This window comes from Jaculus jaculus, chromosome 3, assembly GCF_020740685.1.
Source record: "Jaculus jaculus isolate mJacJac1 chromosome 3, mJacJac1.mat.Y.cur, whole genome shotgun sequence".
In the NCBI taxonomy this organism is placed as follows: Eukaryota; Metazoa; Chordata; class Mammalia; order Rodentia; family Dipodidae; genus Jaculus; species Jaculus jaculus.
Genome location: NC_059104.1, coordinates 11,630,857 through 11,651,249, shown reverse-complemented (window position 1 = coordinate 11,651,249; position 20,393 = coordinate 11,630,857). Strand labels below are relative to the sequence as shown.

Below are 20,393 nucleotides of genomic sequence, written 5' to 3'. Positions count from 1 at the left end.
TACTTGTTCTTTGGGAGTGCTGCACTGGTATCATGGAAAGAACTTGTACCTAGTCATGAAGGGACCAAGAATGGCTGTTAGATTCAGGCCAAGGGCCCTGTGTGTCTGCACTGAGGGACTGGCACGGTGAGCGTGGCCTTCATCCTTGAAGCAGCGTGGACCCCACCAACTGAGGTGACGTCGCCTCATGACTGGGGCCTCAGTGGAGAGGCCTAGCTGCTCTGTTGCCCTTAGCACCCCAGAATGGCTCCCAGAGGTGCTGTTGGGGTGAGTTCTGTGCTTTGGCATGACCATGGCTAGATGGAATCCCTCCTGTCCACCGAGACCTCTCCGTGTCCCCAAGGCTCTTGAGTTCTATCCAGTAAGGCACAGTAGGACTGGCCCTGGCTGAGTCAAGAGCTGGCAGTTTGAATTGGGGAGAGTCAGTTTCCTCCTGGAGAGAAGATTCACGACGACAACAGATTTCTGCTCTAGTGATGGTGCACACCATGCATAACTTTCAGAGCAGGATCCTAAGGAAGCACACGCTTTACTCCAGATAGCATCTGCCAAGAGGGCCTTTGAAGTATTCACTGCAAAGGTTTGCATCACTCTTAAAATGAGAGAAAGGGCCTACCTAGTCTGCTCAAGGTCAATGGCAAGGACACAGGCCTATGCAGTAACCCAGGCATCCCTGGCATGTTTGCTCTTTGCCTATTGCCCATGTGACTACTATGTTCAAATCCATTGTACATTCATGGCCCAAGCAGTCACCCTCAAGGAGGTGGGTGATGCTTTCTTACACAGTCCAGAGCCCTGCCTGCTCATCTTAAACCTGAACACAAATACGGACAAGCAAGACATGCTCTATTTAGGAGAAACTGGTAGAATGAGAAGGCATGGCTCCACATTCCTTGTCACACAAGCAAGTGTAAAGTCTAGAATACATAGTTCTTGAATTACTTTGTTTCCCTTCAGAAAGAAGGCGATTTTGTTTAATTCATACCTGTTTGGACTGCTGCATGATTTTTTTTCTCTTAACTTGACAGTATAAATACACATTCTGCATCTCCAGCCACAGGAAGAGGTGGGGCTGGGAATGTAGCAGTTACCAGCATGGAGACAATCAAGCCTTAGTGCCAGGAGCCAGTGAGCAAACCAATTTGAATTCCCTGGGGATCTACTTGGGCTGACAGGACAGACGAGATGGGAGTGGGAAGGGTGAGGCACAACCTTCTATAGGTACCCTGTGCCCCTGTCAGGTCACAGGGTACCAGCAGAGCTTTCAGGCCGCCTGTGTCCTAAAACAGGCGGGAGCCTGCCCCTCCTACCTCCTCTTTTCTGATTCTTACCCTCCTCCCTTTAAATTCAAGGTGAAACTGGTCCATTGCAAGCCTGGAGACACAGTTGGTGAAGGAGACCTTCTTGTGGAGATGGAGTGAAACATCTAGAGCCTTGTGGTCATCCCACTTTAGTCAGTCATTTGTGTTCTCGGCACTGGCTTTTGTCCGGTGTCCTACAGGAGCACTCCTGTGCAGCACACTCTATGTCACATTTACCCCTCAGAAGAGGCAAAGCCGACATTCTGCCAAAAATCACCAATGGAAATTTTTATGGATATAAATACTTGTACATATGATTTATACTTCTGCTGTGAGATTTCCTAGTGTCAAAATTAAATCAATAAAACCAAGCATTTGTCTAAATATTAGCTTGCCTCCTTTTTTTGAATGAAGACAGTGTACACAGAGGCTGCAGGCTATGCCAACTGACTGTAAGATACTAGCCTAGCATTATAATCCTTTAAAAACGTGTATAAATTCCAGTCTCTGCTTCCAGTCTCATTAGCATTTGTCATTTTCTAATCTGATTACGTTCCTTCTTCCGTCACTAAGGATGAACTCCTAGAACTGAAGAGTCACGTCTTCCTAAGACCAGGTAACACAGATGAAGGGTCTCGAGGCCCCCTTCCAGACATGGCTCTACAAACTGTCACATTGGACTCAGGTCACTCTGGGCTCTGCAGACTGAACCCAGGGAGCTGACTACGCTGGTCTGAAGACAAGCACGTTTGAGGGCCTCTGCCTGGCTCCACGGGCCGGGCTCCTCCCTGGGGCAACTGATACTCCTCCGTGCATGTCTCTTGTTTTATGAAGTGAGCTTCCAATTAAGAAAAAGAGGCTAAAAATAATGATCGTGTTTTTGTGCCAGATGCAGTTAGTGATCACAGTCTACCATTAAGTTGAAGAGCAAGAAAGCTCTCCTGACAGAGAACTGGGCTGGCGAGGCCTAGCAGCTGCATTTTCATTTGCTTCTGAAATTTTTGGAATCCATTTTATCCTTCGCTGGGAAGCAGAAACCGAGTCGTGCATAACTTGCCTCTGCACTGACAGATCATCAGATGGAGGTGGATAGTAATTGGTACTTCATGCCTTGCTAACATTATTTTAAGTGCTGTTTGTATTTGGAAGCAAAGCCTTCTGTCAGGCTGAGGAACAAATTACTCATGTGTTGGTTCTTCTGAAAGGCCCACCCCCAGGGGCTGCACCTAAAGGTGGCAGAGGCAGCTGGGAGCTGGACGCCCATCAACTACCCCACCAACGACCCTGTGAGGCCCCAGCGCCTAGTCGTGTCTACCGGCAAGCAGGTGTTACGTGAATGACGAGAACCTTCTACCGAATAAGTATGCCAAAAGAAGAGCTGGACACAGCACCGATTCCTACTTTACATGGACATCTTTAGTAGTTGGTGTCTAATCTGAGAACGGTGAGGAGTGATGCAGTACATGCCTGGGTACAGAGTTTCTCTGAGTTTTTTACTAAGCCATCAAAAATCAGGCTTATCTACCCCCCAGCCCCCAGGTGATACAGGCCAGAGTCAATACAATCAACGGCTAAAACCTAAATGCAGCAGTCTTTGGTCATTGAAGATATGACCCTTAGGTTAAAGTAAAGCGAAAAAAGAAAAGTTTGGCAACATATGAGCCCTCTAGATGCCATTTAGGAGAATTAAAACCTGAAGCTTTTCTGGTTTAACATACGCAAGCTCCTGGGCCGCCTCCAACAACAAGCAATAACGTAGCAGCAGAAAGACTCGCGGAGACATCCGTCATGTTACTAGGACGTACAGATCGCCGCAGAAGTTGTGCCGCCAAAAGGGAGATTTCCCGGCTGTGGTGACGTGCACACCGGGCTCAGGGCTGCACGGCGCCTCACCTGCTTTCCCGGGGGTTGTAGCGCAGCCCGTGTGGACCCTCCGAGTCGTAGTTCTCGTGGTAGGGGAGGCGGAGCCACTCGGGCGCGTACGTGGCCGTCGTGTACACAAAGCACTGCACGCTGTCCCCCGGGCTGCCCGCGCCCTCCCACTCCAGGACGCGCACCTGCACGGCCGTGCGCTGGTACATGTCAGGGCAGCCCTCGAAGTCGTCGAGGAAGCGCAGCATCTGCCCGTCCACGGCGTATATCTCCCCCGCCACGCAGTGGCCCTGGCCGGGCAGGCACAGCAGCCACGGGATGTTGTGCTTGCCCGCGATCACCAGCGGGAAGGGCTCCATCGTGACCCCGCGGCCCCTAAAGGCAGCCCAGCCGTTGGCGCAGTCCAGCATGACCTTGTGGTTGGGCTGGCCTCGCTTCAGGGTGCCGTACACAAAGACGTGGGCCATCCCCCTTCCGGGCCTGCAGAGGAGAGAGCGAGTGGACGGTCAGCAAGTGGACAGTGCCAGGCTGTGTGGGAGGGGGTCCCTGGGCTTCGGAGCTGGGGTGAGGTCGTGGTCCCCCCACTCTGCTGGCTGGCCAAGTATTTGACACAGGTGCGAGCAGCCTGTCCAGCCATTTGATGGACATGTGTTAGCACTTGAGCTTTCACATGTGACATTTTTTCTCCCAGTCACTTAAAAGTAGAAAGAGGCACCAGGCCAGACCACCAATCCTTGTCTAAAGAAGCAAATATTTGTGACTTTAAAATTCTGGAGTGGGGTTGTAGCTCAGAGGGAGAACACTTGCCCAGTATGACAAGGCCTAGATTCAATCCTCAGCAGTGCCAAATAAAAACAAACAAACAACTCTCATGGTTTGGGGATACTTGGTGGTAACTTTGGGCTGAAGTATTCTCTCAGTCAGACCCCAGCACTGAACTTCTGAAACACATGACTTGGAATCTAGACCACCAGTGATGTGGTGGCATTAAGGTGGCAGAAGTGCACCACAGGGTGTGGCCACTGAGGGTGGAGAAGATGCTCACTGAGAAGGTGGGCAGAGGACAGCCTCGCCAAGGATGTCCTTAAGCAGTCTACTTTCAATCCTTACAAAAGGGCTTTGAAGGCAGCCGTGGTGACACACACCTCTAATTCCAGAGGCATAGGTAGGGGAATCGCTGAGTTTGAGGCCGTCCTGAGAATACACAGTGAATTCCAAGTCAGCATGGGCTACAGTGAGAGACCCTATCTCGAAGAAAAAAAGAAAAACCCCAAGTGTGTGTATGTGGGGGCTTTGGAATTTGAAATCTGCACAGTAAGTATTACAGACAAGAATGACAAAGAGACAGACATGTGTATAAAATAACCAGCTACACAGGGGAATCAAGGTTGAGGGCATCCCTGTGTCTATAAACTTCACAGCACCCTGCCGGCACTTTCTTTCTCGTGGGCTCAGAGCATGACTGCATGGTGACGCACGGCCGTGACCGTGGCTCCACGTGAAGGTAGGGACTTAACTGTTCACCTTGGTCTCAGCCACAGGCTTTCACAACAAAAGTGACTTGTGTCAATAAAGATTCAGAAACACACAGTCAAGAGAACCAGTGCCTAATGACAGCCTGTGACAGGCTTTGGGAGGGAACTGCAGGTTCGGGGACAGGAAAGACGGGCTGGTAGCTAGGGAGGTAAGCCAGATCTGGAGCACAAGCCCAGCATGTGCCGGGCGCTGGGTCGACCACAGTCCTGTAAGGGAAGAGACGGTCAAAGACGAAGCCAAGGAGCTTTACACAAAACAGTGAATCCACCCAGACATGCCTTTCAACTATTACACTGGTTTTCTGTTCCATTTTGTCCTTGGTGCTGGCATTTCTGGACAACTGAAAGTATGTCTTGCCTTCCTATATGAAACAGCCCAGACTTTAAGACCAAAGTGCCTGTTGAAATCCTGGATCTAAGATTTTTAACTGTGTGACTTCAGCGGCCAATTGCGGTCATCACAGCGCCTGCCTCCCAGGAACAAGGGGACGGCTGAGCAGCTCCCACGCGTGTCTGTAAGTCCGCATTTTGTCAGTATCTCACCCGACACTTGCCTCGGCCTTCCTGGCCACCCCTCTGAGGGACTCACCATCATTTCTGGCCAAGCCTGTTTGATCTTAGAATCTGCCACATCAGATGGCTCTCAGCTAAGACCCATCTGTACTCCTGTGGGACTTCTTCATTTGCCTTAGAGGGGCTTAGCTACTTGCTCTGCATTGGCCTCCTGCTTGGTTTTTGTTTTGTTTTGGTTTGGGGTTTTTTAAGGTATGGTCTCACTCTAGCCCAGGCTGACCTGAAATTCACTATGGAGTCTCAGGGTGGCCTCAAACTCATGGCAATCCTCCTACCTCTGCCTCCCAAGTGCTGGGATTAAAGACATGCCCCACCATGCCCGACAAGATCTGATTTTTTTTGTTTGTTTGTTTTTTCAAGGTAGGGTCTCACTCTAGACCAGGCTGACCTGGAATTCACTATGTAGCCTCAGGGTGGTCCCAAACTCACGGTGATCCTCCTACTTCTGCCTCCCGAGTGCTGGGATTAAAAGCGTGCGCCACCATGCCTGGTTCTTCCTGCTTGTGTTTTGATGGCAGCGTGGTGGGTTCTGTCCCCCATAGGTTCACAAAGACTTAAGTCCCTGGCACTATTTGGGAAGGTACAGAGGTCTGGCAGGTGGAGCTGGCTGGAGGAAGCGTGTCACTGGGGTCAGGCACAGCCTGCTTGTTCCCTGCTGCTGCTGCTGTGACACCCATTTCCTGCCCTGCCACAATGGGCCTCGCCTCTGGAACTGTAAGCCATAAGCTGCTTCTGATCAGGTGCTCTGTCCCCACAAGAAAAATTACCTTCCACAAGCAGAAATCCAGCCACCCACTCTTAAGAGTGCTGCGGGGCTCTCTCTGATGTTGGAGTGCTCTCCTTGGCTGGCTCCCCATGGCCTGTGCTTATTCTTGCCCAGAGAGCCAACCATGTCGTGGGAAGGAATGTAGTAGAGCTTCCTTGACTGTGCTCAAGCGCTTCTGTCTTCCAGGCTCCCGGCTGCTTGCTGGGATTGTCAGAGCTCCGCTTGTGAGCCACGCTTTCCCATAAGAGGGTCTCAGCCCCTTGCTGTTTGGTCTCTCAGAGCCGATGATGATGCGGCGGCTGATTTCCTTCCTGATGCTGAGATTTTAATGAGGCTCACTGCCGCAGGCCTCGGGGGTCCCTTGGCTCCTGTTCCTCCTCTTTCTGGTTCTGCTAATAGTCAGATGGCACATGACCTGCAGTGACCACCAGTGTTTTCTTCTTCATTCTAGGTCTTTTTCTTCATGTTCCTTTTCATTTCTCTGAATGTATGCATGTATGAATGTATGTATGTGTGTATTATGTGTACATATATGTGTGTATATATGTATGTGTGTATTCACATTATCTTTAGCATCTTTTCTTGTTCTGTTTTTAGCTACAGGCACAGTACCAATTCTCTTTTTAAATGTTCCTCTAACCTCCTCCTTTGTCTTGGTACCTGTGTTTCTTAGAGATTTCCTTCCGTTGTCTGACCTTTCATTTTGAAAGCTTAGACGCTCTGGAAGTGACGCTGAAGAGGGAGCCACAGGTGCTGGCTCTGGGGGCGGGTTCGCGAGGCTGTAGGTAACCTATAGGTATGTGGACTTTCCTTCAACTCCCAGCTGGGCCTGTGCTAGAAGGAGCTCTCTGTCCTCTGGTGGATCTGAGAGCAGGCTGGCACAGGGGTCTCTGCACCCTGTACATAAATCCCATTTCCAGCCCAGTCCTTGCCTTTCCATTGCCTTCCCACTATGTGGCAACTTAGGATCTGATGTCACTAGGCTGCTGAATTCATCTCCCCTCACTCTGTGGTCTTTCAGAATGTCATTGCCTGTTCTCCTCTGTTGTCTCTGTAGGTTGATTGAATGGTGCATTACTCCATTCATAATGATTTGCCTGAGGCTGAGTAACTTTTTTTTTTGACTTTCCGAGGTAGGGCCTCACTCTAGCCCAGGCTGACCTGGAACTCACAATGTACTCTCAGGGTGGCCTTGAACTCACAGAGATCCTCCTACCTCTGCCTCCCGAGTACTGGGATTAAAGGCATGCACCACCACGTCGGGCCTGAGGAACTTTATAAAGTGTTGTGTTTTTTTTTAATGTGAAGATGTGACTCTTTTTAAAAAATTTTTTTATATTTATCTATTTGAGGGAGAGGGAGAGAATGGGTACTCCAGGGCTTCCAGCTGCTGCAAAGATCACTGTCTCTACTGTAAGATGAAATAGATGTCCCACATAGGCCTAAACCAAGACACTGAAGGAAGTCAGCCCAGAGCTAGAACAGTGAGGGCCTCAGCCTTGCCTGGAGCACCAGACAGGGCAGCCTCGGCCATCTGCAGATGGACATTTAAGGATAGATGCAATACTGAGAAACATACAGAAGGGTATGGTGGCATATTAAGACTTAAACTGAAGCACAAACTCCATTCCACAGCTGTTGATCTGTAGAGAAATCCTTAAAGTCTCTGATCTGTGTTCTCCTTTTGAAAACTGAGTCCATCGTATTTCCCTATGACTCATGTGTGCTGATTGCCAGCTGTGGGCTAGCCATAGACATCTGATGAATGTGCATTCCTTCCTCCCCTTGACCTTTCTGTGTATTCCTAAGTTCCGACCACAACTCCACTCAAGATCTTCCAGAAGTATGCTGTAGCCATAGTCAGTCTTCCTAACAAAGCCCCCAAGAAGTTAACGTGAATAGGTTATGGGTGGGAGAGGGAATCAAGCCATATCTTAGTGGCTGTGGTCTTAATGATTTTTCAGAACCAAGAAGGAATGTTTAGGAGGGTGCTATTACATGAAATGATCATGATTTGATCATAGAGTGTTATTTTCAACTTTCTTCTACAGAAAATAATAGCTTACTTCTATAAAGAAAACCAGGCAAAAGCAGCTAGCCTTTTCTCAAAAAAGACTTAGCAAGTGACTCCTTTATAATGTAAAATTAGTTTGAGAACACTACTCATGCAATGTAAAATTAATGTTCGGCATTTCTGGCTTCTTTTATAAGAAAAAAATATCATTACCTTTTCTGATTGTATTTTGGAAAGCTCACACAGATCCTTCAGGAAGCAGCTTGTCCCTGTGGGGACTGAAAAAGGATCAGAGTTAAGCACTGAAACAAGCAATTAATTCCCATTAGAGGATTAAGGCACTCATGTTCACTTTGAATCAGAAAAGCAAGTTGTGAGTGAAATGCTGTACAACCAAGAGGTTACTTGTCAAAGTGAATAAATTAGAGACCCAAAGAGCAGCTAGAATGCACACAGGCTGGGCAGGCACATGACACTGGCCAGGCTATGGGTAGGGTTTCGTGTGCTGGGAAGGATGGTTTTTCTCTTTGAGACGCTGTGCAAACACTGGGGACGTAAGGGCCATGTCATATGGTGCTCTTTTCACTCAACAGATGTGTCACCTGGAAATAAGTTGAGAAGCATACATCACTGTCTGTCATGCCTGATTCCCTTATCACAGCCCACCACTGGTAACATGAGATCTAGACAGATAGCACTTAACATCCAGTTTAGAGAAGTCTACTCCGAGGCTGCAGAGCCCACACCAGTGAACCCGAGCAGCAGCTCTGCTATGACGCCCTGAGGAGTGGAGGGGCTGACGAAAGCAGAGCTTTGTCCCGAGCCCCTGTGGCCAGGGGTGGTGTGTGCTCTGCCGAAGTCAGCCCAGAGGGAGAACAGGCTCAAAGAGTTACACAACGTAGCCAGTTTAGTACTGTTAAGATGTAAGGAAGCAAAACGTTCATGGGAATGTGCATATGGCTGGGCACTGCTTGGAATGGACCGCCTGTCTCTTAGCAGCATTCTTTCCTGAACTTCAGCAGGAACTGAAAGTAATCACAAGTCCTTGGCATGGTTGTTGTTGTTGGATTTGTCCTGCTTGACTATTGTCCTAGCCACCTGGTGGCAAGAGTGTAAAAGACAGGATTTAAGAGTTGATTAAGATAGTTTAAGTCACAACTGCTGCACATACCCAGTTTATACTTGAAAGCACATCCCCCAATGAACCCACAGGAAAAGGGCTAATACTTAGTCTTCTGACATCCATTTGCAAAAGGATTTTAAATGAACCAGACGTCTAATATAAACTTAAAAACTTTAAATCAAGTACCTCAAAATATTTATTGTTTCTATTAAAATTAAAATTTAATACACCAGGAAATGTTAATAAGATCCATATGTTATCACCTCTTTTTTTCCCATGTGATCGATGAAGCCACTAACCATGCGTTTGACAGCTGTCAGAACTGTGTAGGCAAAAGGGAAGCGGTCGGGTATGCGAGGCACAGAGCTAGCTCTGCCACCCAGCACAGGCTGGGGGTAAAACAACTCCAGAAACCCCTGCTCCCGAGCAGCGCCAACAGGCAGCCGTTGAACTCACGCACTTTATTACTTTATTCACCATCGAGGCCGAACTTGGCTCTAGCAGAACCTTGGTCCCATCAAGTTCATGAAGGGCATAGTGATCACGATTTAGGTCACCCAGTCACAAGTGAACACACAGTGCCCACTGCACCCTAGTCCCTATGTGACCACCAACTGCCATGCACGGGGCATCTGCCAGGAGCAAGCTCACCTGACCAAGTGCAAAGTGCAGTGAGGAGCACGTGGGCTGGGCACGTGCTTACTGGGGAGACTCCTGTTAACCAGAAACCTCTGTGTTGCAGTCAAGGAGCCACTTCCCCCAAGCCCCACAGCAGCACTGTTTTCCCTGGAGCAGAGGCCGAGGATCTGATCTAGTTACTCATTAATTCTTCAAAACTTTCTCAGAACTGTAGGAAACAGGTGAAAAAACAAATGCTGTGAACTTTAAACCTGGGCCTGGCCTGTGAGAGGAGCAGGCTCTGAGGTCACACCCGTGGCGCGGGCACCGTGCCAGGGAGGGCTGGCCGCACCCTGTGGACACTTTGATGCTCTGCTCCTTTCTTTATAGCCAAGACAAGGGCTTCCTGCTGAAGCCGGCCTCGCCAGTTCCACCGAATACTCCGGAAAGTAGATGGCTGAGCACCCCCTTATTTAGCAGCGTTGGGAACCTTTGAAGTCAGAGGTAGGGCCTGCTCGTGTTCCGAGCTCCAGGCTCCCGAGGGTCTCAGAACACAAGTGGCTCTGTGACCAGCTACCTTCTCATGCCTCATCAGTCCAGCAGTAGCCATGTTGCGATCTTCCACATCCCAACCACTCGGAGAGGAGGGTACGGAACGTGGAAAAGCCCCACACACTGCCCAGAAAGAAGCCCTGGGCAGAAGCCAGAGACACCACCGTGCGCCCTGCTGCTGCAGGCTCTGTGGCCACATAGCCTTCAGCAGGCAGCTCCAGGCCTGATGGCACCGTCTAGGACCCCAGTGTAACCTGGTGATGCAGCTTACCGCTGCGAGGTGACTGCAACAGCGAGGCCACCAAGCTAAGTGCTTCATTTCTACTCTGAAGCTCATGCTCAAGACCACAGAAAGAGCAGGTCAGGGCTGGAGAGATGGCTTAGTGGTTAAGCGCTTGCCTGTGAAGCCTAAGGACCCTGGTTCGAGGCTCGATTCCCCAGGACCCACGTTAGCCAGATGCACAAGGGGCTGCACGCATCTGGAGTTCATTTGCAGAGGCTGGAGGCCCTGGCATGCCCATTCTCTCTCTGTCTCTCTCTCTCTCTCTCTCTGCCTCTTTCTCCCTCTGTCTGTCGCTCTCAGATAAATAAACAACAAAAAAAATAATTTTTTTTTAAAGAGCAGGTCACTCAGGAACCTTCAGGTTGCATTTTAGCCTGCATGCAAGTCCACCCCCACTGGAGTCCAGGTGCAAGGGAAGCATGAGTCCCGACCCTCACGGATGACCAGGGTGCAGAGCTGGGGCAGGAGCGTCTAAAGAGGCCTTTGTCCACACTGTAGGCCCAGGGTAGGATCTAAAGCCTGTAGGATTCATCTCAGCAAGGGCGACACTGCCCTTGGAGGAGGCAGCGGGGACATCCCCCATCTTGATCCAGGGGCTTGCGTGGTGGCAGCCATCTGTCAAGAACCACTGTCCTGTGCATTTCATCTGTGAATTCTGTTGACCTAAAAAGCCCTGAAGGGCCACGCACGGCAGTGCACACTTACAATTTAGCTCTGTGGAGGCTAAGGCAGGATGGTGGTGAGTTCAAGGCCATCCTGCACTATCCATTAGGATCCTATCCCAAAGGTAAAGCAAAAATTAACAAGCTCAGTCGAGGAAGGCAATTTTCTGACCAGAGTCTCAGTCATGACTATGAGTGTCTACACAGGGACTCAGCATACTTCCTGTGGTGGAGTGAACCAGATGTCCCCCATAAAGTCGTGTTTTGAACGCTTTATCCACACCGAGAGGCAGACGGGAGGTGGAGCCTTGCTGGGGGCGGCGTGTGGCTGGGGCAGGCTTTAGGGTGAGTGCCCAGCTTCCCCTGCTGTGACAGGTGGTGCCCAGCCTCTGCTCTATGGTCTTTTCCCGTTCAGAATGTAAGCCAAAGCAAACGATCCCATCAAATGCTTTTGGTAGGGTGTTTTGTCCCTACAGTGTGACAGTAAAGTACAGCACCTCCCAGCCCGGAAGCAAAACCAGCTCGTCATTGCGCCTCTCACATCACAGGCGCTGCCTCCGAAGCCTTCTGGAAACGGGGTGTGCTGTTTGGTTAAGCTCAGCCGCGGTCGAGAACTCAACGAGCAGTGACACAAAGCACAGCAGACTTCCCTGCGGTGATGACCTGGGCTCACGGGCAGATGCCAAGCCCAGGCCAGCAGACATAGGAGGAAAGACTGAAGGGCCGTGGGCTACCTGCTGCCCAGGCACCAGGGCACAAGGTCAGAGCTTGCTTTACCCGCACAGGACTCTGTCCATGCCAACTGTTGAGTGGGCAACAGTAGCCCCAGCCTCTGTCCCAGCAGCAGCCGGTCAGGTGGAGGGAAATTCACAGTTCCCGGTGGGCTTGGGAAACTAGGACTCAATTCTTTTGGTAGAGGTGACAGATCTATCTCACAATCACCTTTTGCTAAGAATATTGTTAAAACTAGCTTAATTTCAGCACATGGGAAGTAGAGGAAGGAGGGTCAGGAGTTTAAGGCAAGCCTCAGCTACACAGCAGGTTCCAGGCTACCCTGGGTCTTTGAGATTCTGCTTCAAAACAGTACCAAACAAAGCTAGTTTAAACACTCTGAAATGACACTGGTTACCTGGAAGTAACCATGTAGGCAGGAGAGAGCAGGGAAGAGAGGGGTGTCGACCTGGAAACGCTAACAGCCTGCATTAGTGCCCCAGAAAGAATGAGATGGCACCCCAACACATGAGCACACACACCTTTTTTAAAGGGCTTGGTATGTTGTACTAGCTGGCTTCAGGCTCAGTACTATAGCCTGGATTCGCCCGAACCTCTGATCCTCCTGCCTTCCCAAGACTAGGGTTATATGTGTGTTCTGTTATGCCTGGCCTCTGGTTTAAAACGATAAGGAAAAATAAGTACAGAACTCAAAATTAAGCCTGCTTTTTCAAACTACTGTGCCCAGAACACTTAAATTCTTTCAGTGCTTATAGAATTAGCCTGTGTTAAGCTCAATTAAGACAGCTGAGAGGAAAACTCTGACGTACTCGGAAGGGAGTACTATTGAGCATTGTTCTAAGCATTCTGCCTCAAGTGGGCCCATGGACTTGCTGTACTGGAGTCCTCACCCCACACTGGTCACCGTTTGCTGAGGACAGCCTGAACTGAATCCCGCAGAACAGCCTGGAGCGGGATGGAGCTCACACGCCAGTCCTGATACTTGAGTTTTCATTTTCTTGTCTCTCTAGCGCTACGCCCAAGACCCAGGACATTCCAAAATATGGAAACAACAACAACAATAAAAACCCACTTTGCGGGCTGGAGAGATGGCTTAGCGGTTAAGTGCTTGCCTGTGAAGCCTAAGGACCCTGGTTCAAGGCTCGGTTCCCCAGGTCCCACATTAGCCAGATGCACAAGGGGGCGCACGTGTCTGGAGTTCATTTGCAGAGGCTGGAAGCCCTGGCGCGCCCATTCTCTCTCTCTCTCTCTCCCTCGTTCTGTCTTTCTCTCTGTGTCTGACGCTCTCAAATAAATAAATAAAAATTAAAAAAAAAAAAACCACTTTGCTATATGTTTGGCTTTTAAAAAGCACTTAAAAGGCAATGCAGAGTCCCCTCTTGGGACACAGAACCTGTTAAGATAAACCCTGCTGGTTGGGGTTTCACACCTATAGTTCCAGCACTGAGATAGGAAGATCACTGTGAGTTCAAGGCCAGCCTAGACTACAAAGGAAATTTCAGGTCATTCTGGGCTAGAGCGAGACTCTGCCTCAAAATAAAACAAAACAAAAGCCCAAATTAACCCCATTCTCACACTGTAGCTATTTGAGAAGTGATACTGGGGCACTTTCACCCTGAGCCTCTTTCAGATGAGCTTTTGATTCTTCCAAACAACAGAAAACAAAATGTGTGTGTGTCTGTGTGTGTCTGTCGTGCTGAGAATCAGACCCACGCTCTTGAACGTGCTAAGCAAGTGCTTAAGTGCTTGACCACTGAGCTGCACCCCAGCCAACATCTTTGGTTTTTGTTGTAGAGTTTTAAATCTATAATATTGTTTCAATTGTGATAAAGGGGAAGTTGTGTTTATTTACCCATTTTTTTTAATTGGATAACTCAAGCATGTCATACATTTTGTTTTTCTTTTTGGTCTACCTAACTTCTATTATTTCCCATGCCACAAACTACTTTTGAAATAAAAAAAAAAAGCAAGCAAAAATGTTATACACAGGCTGGAGAGATGCCGTAGCTGTTAAGATGCTTGCCTGCAAAGCCTAAGGATCCCTGTTCAACTCTCCAGGTCCCATGTAAGCCAGTCACACAAGGTGATGCAAGTGTGCAAATTGCACATGTGCACAAGGTGGTGCAAGTGTCTAGAGTTCCACTGCAGAGGCTGGAGGCCCTGGCATGCCAATTCTCACTCTTTCTCTCACATTAAAACAAAAAAAGGCCAATCTGTTGGGCTTGCCTCAAAAAAAAAAAAGTTACATATATAAATAGAAAGGAAACAACCCAAAGACTCTGTCCCTCGAGCTATTTAACCCTAAGAAACCACTTTTCCCCTGTGGCCCCTAGAGATGTTGCTGCCCATCCTAGCTGAACTGTTGCTAACGGGCTTGTACCTCAGTACCTGCTCTAAGAGGAAAAGGGATCACTCCCAGTGGCCATGCTTTACAAACCCAAGGCCTAAAGCTTAACCAAAGCCCTGACTGAGGCCCCTTAAAAATCTCCAATACATAGGGCTGGAGTGATTGCTCAGTGGCCTGTGAAGCCTAAGGGTTTCCAGTGCCCATGTGAATTCAGATGCACAAAGTGGTGCATGTGTCTGGACAGTGGCTAGAGGCCCTGGCACACCCATTCATTCTCATTCTCATTCCCCCCCCCTTCTCTCTCTCTCTCTCTCACACACACACACACACACATACTTATTTAAAATAAATTTTTTTTTAAAAAAAAAACTTTCCAATCCTGAAGCCTCCTCTGTATTGACTGGCTGTCAGGATGCTGGAAAGGGCCACTCAGCCTGTGGAGATAAAAGTTATCAACAGTCTTAACCAGCAGTGGGCCCTGCAGGCTCTACAGCTAGCCAGCCAGGCCAAATATACCAACTGGTGTACTGGTGGCATGTCTGTTATGGGGGAAACCAGCTGCTCTGTGATTGAACTTGAAGCTTACTCTAGGGGAGGGACTTCCTCCCTGGTATTAAAAACCTAATCTAAGGCCTATGGCTGGGGAGGTCACAGCCCTGGGGGGGACTAGTACTGTTGATTGGCTAAATGGATATACCATGCCACCAAACTGCCCTCTAAATGCTTATATTTATGCTCATATATTAATGATACTCTCACATTTGGTTAGAGTGTGCTTCTAAGCACTCTGGGATGACTCAAAACTCACCAAGTTATTGAGACGAAATAATAGTGGAGTGTTCAGCACTAAATGAGATGTCTCTATCACACCCTCTAAGACTCAGGATCGTTGTGGAAGAGGAAGAATGTAAGAGCCATGGACAGGAAGAATGCTTTACAATACTGTCTTCCAGCCTCAAAGTGTTGGTGGTATTCATGACCTCACAGTGTCTGAAGCTACCTACACAAGACCTGCAAAATAGGAGGGGAGGAGATGACATCAAGGTAGAACAGCCAGTTGGAAAGAGGAAGGGGTTTAGTGGAGGAGGGAGTTGGGAGGGAATTAGGATTATGGTATGTTGTCTGAATGTATGGAGGATGTCACATAAAAGTTTTAAAACTGTCCAGCTCTTTCTTTATCACTCAATGGATCCCAATAAACTCCTGACCCCTGGCCTGTTTGTCTCCCTGTGCCCAGTACAGGTGAGAGCAGTAAGAGAGGATGTAGGGAGAGGCACCATTTGCCAAAGAAGCTGGTGTGACGCCTTACAAATGTGGGTACTTCCTTCAAAACTCAGGCAAGCAAGGGGAGGCAGCTGCCAGCACCCGAGGAGGAGGAGCGGCTGCCCAGCAGGAGGTTCCCACCCGTCCTATGTGCCTGTAGGATACAGAAGCCTGGGGAGCTTTGACCTCATTTCACAGCCCTGGCGAGCTGTACAGCACACCGTCCACTTGCATTATATGGCGGCCAGCTCGTGTGTTTGGGGAAGACCCGAGGAAACCCAGGGACGCTGAGCCCAGTGCATGAATTCCACTGCAGGGCCTTGGGAGGTTGGAAGGACTTGAGCAGCATGAAGGTGGGCCCTTCTCGCGGGATTCGTCACTCTCTCCACTCTTTAGTGGCCTGTGAGGCATAAGTAACTGGCTCTGGAGAGATGTGTAACTGAAATGGCAAGTTATGTACCAAATGGCCTGATTTAAGTCAGAGCCAAAATCCCCACGCCTTCCCCGCACACTGTGGTCAACCACAAGAACACGGAGGCTCTTGGTTGAGGGTCTCGGGACAAACACTGCCCATTGTTATTGCGTGTGGTGGTGGAGGGGAGAATGGATATTGAAGATTGAACCCAGGGAAAGTGCACTACACTGAGCTACTCCCTTTTTTTTTTTTTTTTTAATTTGTCCAGACTGGCATTAGATTCACGCAAGCAGACCTTGAATTTGCAATACTGTTGCCTTAGCCTCCCCAGTAGTTAGTATCACAACTACTGGGCCTGTGTCACCAATCCCAGTCAAACAGTATCATTTTGAGATGGAAATGAGGGTGGTGCTATCTTAGGGAGTGGTAAGTACCCTAAACCCCACGTGTTCAGAAAATAAAACCCTACATAGAGGAAAATGGCTTCATTAGTGAATTCTATCAAAACACTTAAGAGAAAATGTAACAGTATAAAAGTAAGACTAAGGGTGTCACCCAAACACAGAACAAGGCTCGGGGTTCTAGTCCCAGCACTTCCTGCCCCCCCCCAATATAAGGTCAAAAGGATAGCTAATGCATGGCCACTTAGCAAGGCGGTTCACCATAGAACAGGTTAGAATGGAGCCATGATGGGATCATGACAGATGCTGAGGTGGCCCCTAACAAAATGCAGCAAATTCATGGTGAGCTTTCCAGCCAGTCATGACTAGATGATTGCCAATTTACTCCAGAGGAACTGATGAGAAACCTAAAATGCACAGCCTTACTGGTGAGCAATTAAACGCTGTCTCATTGGACATCTACTCGTTTCTATTCAGTATTCAGTAATGGAGGTGCTAGCTAGGGAAATTAAAGGAACATGCTTTAGAAGGGGGGGGGGAAGGTTCTTGTTTTTTGTTTTTCATTGACATGATTATCTGTGCAGAAAATCTTAAAGAATCCACAGAAACACTGGGATTAACGAATTTATCAAAGTCTTAGGATACAAGGCTAATATCTAAAAAAAAAAATCAATCACATTTTATAGCTTACATTCTGAAAGAAAAATGAACTTTAAATTTAAAAACACCTAATTTTATTTATAGTATCACCAAAAATTTAAGGTACTTGTGAGCAAATGCAACAAAATATGTGTAAGACTCGTACATTAAAACCCAGGGCACTGATGAAGCAAATTCAATACCTCACTAGAATGGAGAAACTGCATCACCTTTTCTTAGGTCAGGATATTCAGTACTATCAAAACATTAGCTTCCCCCAAATTGAGCTATAAGTAAACAAAACTTTAAAGAGTCTTTCAAAGGTTGTTTTTCTCTTTTATAGAAATTGATGTGTTTATTCTAAGATTTACATAAAGTCTTAAAGCATCTAGCAACAGCCAAACCAATGCTGAAAGAGCTGAACAGAACTAACTACAAAGCACTGCTAACCGATGCAGAGAAAAGGAAGACATCAAGAGTAATGGGACATTCTTTTTGGGGGAATGAAAATGATGTTGAATTAGTGGCAATGGTTGTAAAACCTTGCAAAAAAAATAAATAAATAAAACGTCGTCACACACTTTTAAAATGGTGAGTTCTAAGCTATGTGAATCTCAATAGAACAAACAATATGAATACAGCGCAGAGAAAGAGCACTCTAAAGACAGGGTGCTGAACATGTGTATGTCCCCATGTGTAAACAATCTTCAAGAGGCCTCTTCTCATGCCTACAGCTACGTAGCTCAAACTGATCCACATGTAAGAGCTACGACATCTAGAAAGGTGACCTCAGAATGCAAAAATACATGAAAAGGAAGTGTGACATCATCAAAATTCCAAACTGCTTGGGAAAAGACAGAGAAGGACGTGAAAAGGCAGATACAGTGGGTTAGGAGAGAATGTCTACAAAGCACGGTCTCAAGAAAGAGCTGCCCCCTGCATTTGCAAACAATGCTTGTGACCCAAGAAGAAAACCACCCAAGCAAAAATGGGCACCACATTTAAAAGTTACTTTACCAAAGACAGGTGAATCTCAGGCACATGAGAAGAAGTCCTCCACCGTATAGCTAAACTAAAAGACTAGTGGCTAAACTAAAAGGACAGTTACACTCAAGGGTTGTCAAAGGTGTAGTGTAAGTGAAACTACCACATTGGGAGACAACAGCTTAACAGATAACAGTATCTGTAGACACACTTTTACCATGTGACCCACAACCTCTCGGGAAGAGAGCCCAGGTAAATGAACTGATAGGTCACACAAAGACGTATATAAGAATATTTATAGCAGTTATAGTTATAATAGTCAATAATGGATTCAACCCAAATGTCTGTCAACTGGAGGATGCTTAGACAAATTAGGCATAAAGGTATAATGGGGGCAAATCTGAAATATGCTGAGTGAGAGGCACCAGAAACCAAAGACCCCAAGCTGTATGACTGAACTGCCAGGCTGGGCATTGGGAAGACAAGGCTGAGCGCAGAGAGGGTTTGGGGTGATGGAGATGTCCTGCACTCTGCCTTCTGTGGTTGTGCAGGAGTGTGTGAGTGGTCAAACATGCACTGGACATAATGGGTGACTTGTGAGTGCACACACAGTTGTATATGCACATACATGTGCATGTGTGTTGGCCAGGAGATAGACTTGTGTGTCATTGCTCAGGTACCACCCACCTTTTCTGAGGCAAGGTCTCTCAGTGACCTGAAACATGCCAATTAGGCTAGACGGGCTGGCCAGTGAGCCCCGAGCTGGAATCACAAGCGGGTACCTCTGTGATTTGTACCTGGGGACAGAGGATCAAACTCAGGTCTTCATGCCTGCAAGGGGCAGACCTAGTTATCTCCCCAGCCCAGTGGGTGAACTTTATTCTTGTAACACAACAGCTGATTTGTCTGAAGAAAAGAATGCCTGCGAACCACCAGCATCATACCCACCCTACTTTGACTTGCTCTTGGTAATATTTCAATGCTTCATACCTGCCACATTGGCTCACCCACTCCTCCCTGCTGCCTATGAGTGAGAACAGCTGGGGCATCTCTTTAGGCTGTCCCGTCTCAGCCTTGTAGCCAGGAGAGGTTAGGGTGAGCTCCACTCTACTTCCAGAGACAGCGGGTCCTCAGCCCTGGGCTCCAGAGTTGGGCTAAGGCACAAGCTGTGTAGCATCTGCTCCCTCAGCCCATCCCGGGGAGGACCTGCTGCTTGCTCCAAGCACTGTTCTCGGCCCCCACAGCGTCCTGGACAAATGTTTGCTACTTGTGTCTCCACCTATGACCCCTCCATGCCTGGGGCTTTGTGAGATAAACACTTCCAGTCTTTCACCCAATCTCTTCGTGTCCCTCAAGTTTTGACTGCGTGTGTTCATGTCCCTGGGACAGTGTGCTAAAGCAAATTGGAGGGTTTTTGTTTTTCTTTTGCTAAGTCCCAAGGCTTGTGATCCAACAAGATGAATGTGTCTATGGAAAAATGGGTCAGAATCCTTGAAATTCAGAGCACTGTGACAGTCCAGGCTGCTCTTCATCTCCTGCAAGATTGAGGGATTCTTTGTCACAGTGTTCCCTGCCCCATTCCATCAGTCACTTACTGTCTCATCTCTGCACCCGAGGAAACACCTCTTCTCTCTTCCACACACTTCTGATTCTGCACCAGGGTAAGCTCTGGCTCCACCCACCTACATCGCTTAAACATTTATACTCCAGGACATCTTGGTTTCAGGATTTCCTGTCACACTGCCCCATAACTTTGTCATTATCTACAGAAATTTCCAGGAACTTTCTTTTATGATAGCTTATGGCTATTGTTTTCTGGTATAAACAAGGTCTCCATGCTGGCTATGAATGCCCAGAGAGCTGCTTGCTTTGAACTGTTTCAAATACAAAGAAGTCCTGCTTCTTGATTTACTGTCCCCATTCCTGACTCACTTTGGAGCTGATCCTGCCACGAAGGGCTCTTCTGAGACATGTGGACTTGATCTTCACGAGTACTGGGAACATGCACACGCGACTCCGAATGTGCAGGGCAGGTCAAACAACCTAGCATGATAGCAACACTTCAGAAAGCACACGCTCCATGCGGCAAACACTCAGGAGAACGCAGCTGGCGCAGGCCTGGGACACGCTTCGCCCCTTCACCTCCCCCGAGAGGACTGTGACTTGTGACTGTGCCAAGTGATGCAGCCTGTGACTCTCAGTCTCCTCCTGCCCAGCGAGACCCCAGCACTTTATAGAGACGGGCTGGGCAGCCCGGGAGGTCACGCAGTGCCTGGCACATACAGGCCTAACAAATGGAGTTGCAACTGAAAT

The 20,393-nt window shown here is 48.2% G+C and overlaps 2 protein-coding genes across 23 annotated transcripts in view; one reads left to right on the top strand and one right to left on the bottom strand.

Moving 5' to 3' along the window:
• The window catches only part of Pcca (propionyl-CoA carboxylase subunit alpha), a 339,901-nt gene extending 338,216 nt beyond the window's left edge, over positions 1 to 1,685 (top strand). For both annotated transcript variants that reach the window (XM_045144878.1, XM_004663385.2), the window contains one exon: positions 1,353 to 1,685. In XM_045144878.1, the coding sequence (XP_045000813.1) occupies positions 1,353 to 1,421 (69 nt within the window). In that variant the 3' untranslated portion in view covers positions 1,422 to 1,685. The remainder of the gene's footprint in view (positions 1 to 1,352) is intronic.
• Positions 1,686 to 2,695: 1,010 nt separating this feature from the next.
• The window catches only part of Ggact (gamma-glutamylamine cyclotransferase), a 56,769-nt gene continuing 39,071 nt past the window's right edge, over positions 2,696 to 20,393 (bottom strand). For all 21 annotated transcript variants that reach the window (XM_045144887.1, XM_045144882.1, XM_045144899.1 and 18 more), the window contains 2 exons: positions 8,275 to 8,339; positions 2,696 to 3,653 (listed from right to left, as the gene is read on the bottom strand). In XM_045144887.1, the coding sequence (XP_045000822.1) occupies positions 3,191 to 3,640 (450 nt within the window). In that variant the 5' untranslated portion in view covers positions 3,641 to 3,653; positions 8,275 to 8,339 and the 3' untranslated portion in view covers positions 2,696 to 3,190. The remainder of the gene's footprint in view (positions 3,654 to 8,274; positions 8,340 to 20,393) is intronic.